The 6,778-nt window shown below is 33.6% G+C and overlaps 1 protein-coding gene across 2 annotated transcripts in view; it reads right to left on the minus strand.

Moving 5' to 3' along the window:
- Positions 1-2,101: 2,101 nt before the first annotated feature.
- Positions 2,102-6,778, minus strand: part of LOC117120469 (dnaJ homolog subfamily A member 1-like) — an 8,554-nt gene continuing 3,877 nt past the window's right edge. For both annotated transcript variants that reach the window (XM_033265496.1, XM_033265501.1), the window contains exons 3-6: positions 6,178-6,469; positions 4,383-4,610; positions 3,515-3,745; positions 2,102-2,635 (exon numbers count right to left, since the gene is read on the minus strand). In XM_033265496.1, the coding sequence (XP_033121387.1) occupies positions 2,316-2,635; positions 3,515-3,745; positions 4,383-4,610; positions 6,178-6,469 (1,071 nt within the window). In that variant the 3' untranslated portion in view covers positions 2,102-2,315. The remainder of the gene's footprint in view (positions 2,636-3,514; positions 3,746-4,382; positions 4,611-6,177; positions 6,470-6,778) is intronic.

Raw genomic sequence — 6,778 nt, forward strand, 5'->3', positions numbered from 1 at the left:
AATAATTTTGAGGCTAATGGTCAAATTGATAACTGTTCCCTGTTTTCTAAAGTGTGATGTCATCAATTTGTTGTAATGATGACTGGTCATTTTGCTGCTCATGCGCAAAATGATTAAACTTGTTTACAGTACAGTAATGACAATGCAACATGTAGGGCTATGCCCAGCCATGTTGGGAACAGCAATACAATACCTTTATGTTTCTGGCCAATATCCTAGATGAGTAGTTATTTTGCATGCTGTTGGAAAGTAAAAGTGTTCCTGAAAAAATTTCCAAAAGGACAGTTAGCAGAGTGTATGCTTGTATCAAGGCCAATTGACATAAACACAACATAGGTTTATGTTGATTGACATTGCATATGAGCATGCAATTATAATAACTATGAATTGGCTTAGTCATTGAAGTTTAATGGACCTTACACATTTATATGTCTTTTATGTTTCTCTTAATATCAGATACATCCCAGATACACCAATATTTAATAGTGCATGTTACCCTTTGGCACTGTATTTTAATATTGTTTGCCATTTGTTACATTTCTCTTCATAATAGTGGTAGAGGTATCAGCTGTAAATTGTTCATGTTTAAATAAATTACTATTGCTTTAAATTAAAAATTAACTGTAAAATCTTACAAGTGTGTATGTGTTTTACAAGTTTGTATGTTGTGGTGATAGATTAAAACATGGATAAATATATTAATACTGTATATTTCCTCCACGTTTAGGGAACGAGCCCAGTAAAATGAACATTTAATATGAAACCATTAGGCAATACTTTCAAATTTATTAATATCTTTATTTCTTTCTTTCCCTGTTAACATGCATTTTCTAACTGAATTTATCAGTCAGATTCTTCCTCATCATGTGGTATGACAACTACTGTACTCTGTACAATAGATAAAGAACCACACGATAGTATTTAAGGTTCTTTCTTGTGATAATACTAACAACCAATTAATTTGAAGATACTGTACACTTACAAATTCCAGTTAACACAAGTCTAAAATCCAAACAATAAGAAATACAGATGTTCACATTAGTTAATTATTTATACAAAAGGAAAACGCATAATTTTTGAATGTGTATAACATATGTAGTAAGTATACACGTTTACTTAATACATGTTGGTTCACATTCAAGATCATAGCCACAATTTCACAACAAAATGACAAGGATAGGGCTAAAAAAAAAAAATAAAATATGTACTGCATTCTGAATATACAATAACATTTGTTTTAATTTCCAATATATGATGCAATTTTGAAAAGCATTGTGGGAAGGGATGATACAATTACTGATTCTTGTTTTACTATTTATGAAAAAGATTTAAAGTATTACTATTTATGAAAAAGATTTAAAATATTAAAGTCTTCAATCTCAAATATAGCTGTTATGTATATGTAAAGTGATTAACAGATATGGTATTTTAGCACCAAAGAAATTTGAGGAATTGATAAAATTAACAACAATAGAGGTTTTAGCAATCATAAAGATGAGACTGGAACACTGAATTTACTGCACTTACCATTGAATTTGACCACCCACTAGCTTTATAGCATGCTTACCTAGTACAGTATAATTGTCAATGTAAAATATTTAATGCTCTGTGACCAATATCTGAGATCTGCTCATATATACATATATATATATACATATACATATATACACACATACATATATACATATACATACATACATATATATATACACATACATATATATATATACATACATATATATATACACATACATATATATATACACATACATATATATATACACATACATATATATATATACACATATATATAAATATGCACATATATATACACATATATATACACATATATATAAATATATATATGTGTGTATATATATATATATATACACATATATATATATATATATATATATAGAGGCATAATGTCAAATCACAGCCAGGCCCATGTATGAGGCTTGGCATCCCAAAACCAGCATTAGTTAGCAAAAATTTACTTTTTAATATATCCCTATTCTCCACATTGTTAGTTTAAAAATGAGTCATGTACTGGAATCAACTTAACTATTGCCTAAGTGACGAGTAAAAGAATTACGGGTTCTCTGTACGAACTATACAATACTTCCACATTCTAATATGCTGATTACTCAGTTTAAAATTCACCAATAGTACACTGGTATTTGGATGGCAGGCCTCTTACATGGACATGACGATGTCAAATCAAACCCACATATGGGCAAATCACATATATTTGTCACATGATCACTGATAGTGCAGACAGAGATTTAGCCTAGTATCAAACAAGATAATTATCATCAATGACTTTGGCATTGAACCCGTCTTCCGCCCATCTCGTCGTCTTCATTGTATACATGATTGTGGCTTGATTTCTGACGGTAAGTTGTAGGATCAAAGGAAACTAAATCTACTTCTTCAGCATTATCATCTTGGATGGGCTCTTCACGCCCTGGCAGCAAATTCTCCAACTGTTTCAATTTTTCTGGAGTCAAAAATCCATCGTTTGGGAAGTTCACTTGGAACTTGATGATAAGACGACCCTTCTCATACGGGTTTTTGTAGAATGGCATTCCCTCATTGAGAATACACTTCAGTTCATCATGTTTGACAACGTCACCTACGTAACAAAAGATAAATATTGCAAAAATTTGTTAGACACATGATATTCTTTGCATTAAAAGAAATCTGAAATTCAATTTTGGGAAAATATTTTGCCCCTATGGCAAGGCTTGGACCTATCTTGCTGCGTTTACTATGTAGCATAGACTTCGGCCTACTCCCATCACTGAGATGTTACAGTATGAAAATTTCGACTCCTAATTACTAATTTTCTCAATTATGAACTCTTCGGACGGCAGAGTACATAATAGACCGATTTGATGATGGGCATCACATGACCTCGGGTGTTGGATGGTAACAATAGACTGGCACAGCGGTGTTTACATGGAGATTGCTACTGCGGCCATCCTTTGTTATTGCTATAAAGATCATCATATTTCCCAGCAAACTATACCAAATTGATTGGAAATTGAAATTAAGAATTTTGCCTTAAGGGTTTGCTAATGCTCCAAAAAGATAATGGCACTGGCAGCAAACATTTGAGATTTTTCGACACGTTAGGCCTAGGCCCCTGCACATATCTACGGCCTGTTTAGGTATGCACATGAGTCTTTAACCCGCGAACTATGCTATGATTTTAGGGCTTGGTAACGTTTACGAATGATCACTTAAATTTCAAAGCATAGGAGAACACAAGGTAAGTAAGTGTAAACACTATTCTGAACAATTGTATTGACATTCCTTGCATTCATTTCTCACTTCAACAGTGGGGGTTGTTCTTGCGACCATAACATTAGCTTTTCCTATACTTTCACACTGATCGCACTGTAATGTTTTCCATGGTATACTAAGTTATGTCATGTGACCTGCTATAAACAAACATAGCCAAATCAGTCTTTTGGGAGATTTTACTCTATAAGTAAACACAAAAACAAACCTGCATGTGAATTAATCAGTAGTTCTCTATTGTCCAGTGTCTTTATTACTTTCTGGAATCCACAAAGTGCTTCCACTAAGTTAATTTCCATTTTAAGTATAAGGTCATTGGCCTGTCTCTTATACACTGAATGCTCTTTTTCATCCAAAATAATGATAATATCCCCAGGCTCTAAACCAGGCTCTTGGTCACCTTCTCCTCGGAAGAATATCTTCTGCCCGTCTTTCATACCTGAAAATAATCATAACAATAATGAATTGTAGGGCTATAGCTTGGCGGTGAAGACATGAAGATGCCTTCCAATCAATAAGTATTTAAAGTTCTGTGGTGGCTCTAGGGTAATGGGGCTGGGGGGGGGGCGTGCAATGCTGCTTGTCTGTGTCAAGACAGAGGCCAGCATGGTCACCATGCCCAGTCAGGGGATAGATCACCCGGTACTCACAAAAACATTTTTGGGCAAATTTTAAGCAATTCTGAAACATCTTAAGAGTGTATCACGGTATGTCCAATTAATTAAAAAAAAAAATAAAAAAATTTTCTGTCCAATAATTTCTTGCCAAAGGTGGGATTTGGTCTGTCCAATGGTGAGGGAGGGGGGCTTAAACTTCCTACATACACCAACACTGACAATCACTGGGTTTAATTTCTAAAACAATTCCAGAATTTTTTGTTGCACCTAAAATCAGTTTAACTCCAAAGGTATCATACGAGACCATAGTAGGTATATAAAGCATTCTGAAGAAAAACAGTAACTAGTCTTCCTACTTCACTCCGTTTTAAATATAAAAAAGAATAAAAATAATCATAAAAATATTATAAATAACATTAAAGTTGAAAAATATATATAAATACATTTATTATATTTTACCTTTATCTACATGTACCTCCAGGATCTTCCTCTCCCTGACAATTTTTTTGCCATTGCACGTTCTGCAGCGATCCTTTTCGTTAATACGTTCCCCTTCACCATGGCAGCTCCGACACACCGACTGTATCTGCTGAACCATGCCGGGCCCCAATTGATGGACTTGAACTTGTACACCTGAACCCCGACATGTCGGGCACTTCTCCACAGCACCTTTCTTACCACCTTTACCTGATGCAGGAAAGAATTGTAATGACCATAAGTAACACCGTAAAACCTCCAATTGAAGCCCTAGGCTTCTTTTTTTTTTTGCGAACTTTAGATAGGCCTTTTTTTAGATGGGCTTCTTTTCGAGATGGTCTTTTTTTCAAGGCTACTTTTGCAAAGTAAAGTTGGGGGGGGGGCGCTTCTTTTCAAAATGAATGCTGTAAATTTTGTGAATTTGTCCTATAAAACAATAAATACGGCCACTGTAACATCAATCTGTATCATGGAGTGTATTTAACTGACATTAAATCACTAAACTACTGTAAAAACCAAGTTTGTTTTTAATTTATTTTGTTTTTTGAAATTCATATACAGTGTATACAGTTAAACTTACCTAAGTCGACTGTCCTAAGTCGAATAATTTCAAAGTCGATCTTATTTTACATGCCAAATTGTTGTGTTTTCCATTAATTAACAATCTGTAAGTCAAATTTTGTCCAAGTCGAATAATATTTCAATGGCATTTTGGATTCGACTTAGGCAAGTCCAACTGTATACTGTACTATCTCGAAAATTAGCTTATACTATCTTGAAAAGAAGCCCATGGGCTTGTTTTCGAAATGTGTTTCTTTTCTAGGCTAATTTTACAAATTAAAGAGGGGCTTCAATTTGAGATGGGCTTCATCTCGAGATTAAGCCCACTGGGCTTTAATTCAAGGTTTTATGGTAGGTAAATTGTTTGAAGTATCCTATGCTAATTACAGGATGAAACAATGCTTTTATAAAGTCTCTTTATAAGGCCTTAAGAAGTGGGGTTCCTTTTAGTCATTACAATGAGTCTTGCCGTCATCACAGAAATTGAACTTAGGGGCCTGGGATTAGAAGGCAATCATTTTAACCACTACAAGTTAACTTAACTTTAGTTTAACTTTATTATAATTAAAAGCTATACAAATCCACTCTGTTTACAGTAATTATTTTTAACAGATATTTATCACTCTTAGTATAGAATTTCCAAATATTTCAATTTCTTAGTTCAAAATGTCACTGCTCAAACACAACTTACTGTACCAATTTTTCCAGCATATTATTAGAAGGCAATCATTTTAACCACTACAAGCTAACTTAACTTAGTTAACTTTATTATTATTAAAAGCTATACAAATCCACTCTGTTTACAGTAATTATTTTTAACAGATATTTATCACTCTTAGTATTGAATTTCCAAATATTTCAATTTCTTAGTTCAAAATGTCAATGCTCGAACACAATTTTTCCAGCATATTTTGTAATGACAAGCCAATTAAAACAAAGATTATGAACATTACAAAGATGTATAAATAATAAAAGGCACATGTTTTTGACTCAAAATCTGCATTCCTGATGATGACATAACTAATGTCGAAATATTGAATCTCAACACGATGGTGTGCATTTCGATACTTCGAGTATGTATTTTACTATCAAATCTGCATAAATATTTCAATAAGATAAAATTGTTAGCCATGGAAATTATTTTTCAGTAGTTATGCATATTTATAAGAAACTGTTATAAATCATGCAAAAGGTAAAGAAAGGGAAATAAACTTGCCTTCACATTTCTCACACACAACATTTTTTTGTAAAGCTAATTTCCTGACAGAGGCATTATACATTTCCTCAAGCGAAACACTAAGTTGATGTATCACATCTTTCCCCTTGCGTTCCCGTCGACCGCCACTTCCGCCTCCACCACCAAAGAACATGTCAAATATATCCATAGGTGACGAGAAATGACTTTCGCCTCCACCACCTTCTTTTATGGCCTGGTCACCGCCTCTGTCATATATTTCTCGCTTCTTAGAATCTGATAAAACTTCATAGGCTTGCGAAATTAGTTTAAACTGCAAAAAAAATAACAGAAAATTGTGGTTGCAGAGGCATTGCTTCAGTTTTTAGTATACGTTACAATTCAAACCCTACATCTGGGATTATCAAATGAGAATTGCTTTCATTTAGATCAAGCCAGCATATTGTTTTACAAAATGATGAACAAGGTACACAAAGCAAACTACATATTGTAGTCCGTGTCATATGTAAAGGCACACATCCAAAAAAGCTTGTTCCCCCAGTGGCCAAAATAATTGCGCTCAATTACTAAAATATCACCTATTACTGTAATTTGTGAGCTACCAACCCCCCACTTTAACCCT

This window comes from Anneissia japonica, unplaced genomic scaffold (assembly GCF_011630105.1).
Source record: "Anneissia japonica isolate Jap-2015-1 unplaced genomic scaffold, ASM1163010v1 scaffold250_len512249_cov173, whole genome shotgun sequence".
In the NCBI taxonomy this organism is placed as follows: Eukaryota; Metazoa; Echinodermata; class Crinoidea; order Comatulida; family Comatulidae; genus Anneissia; species Anneissia japonica.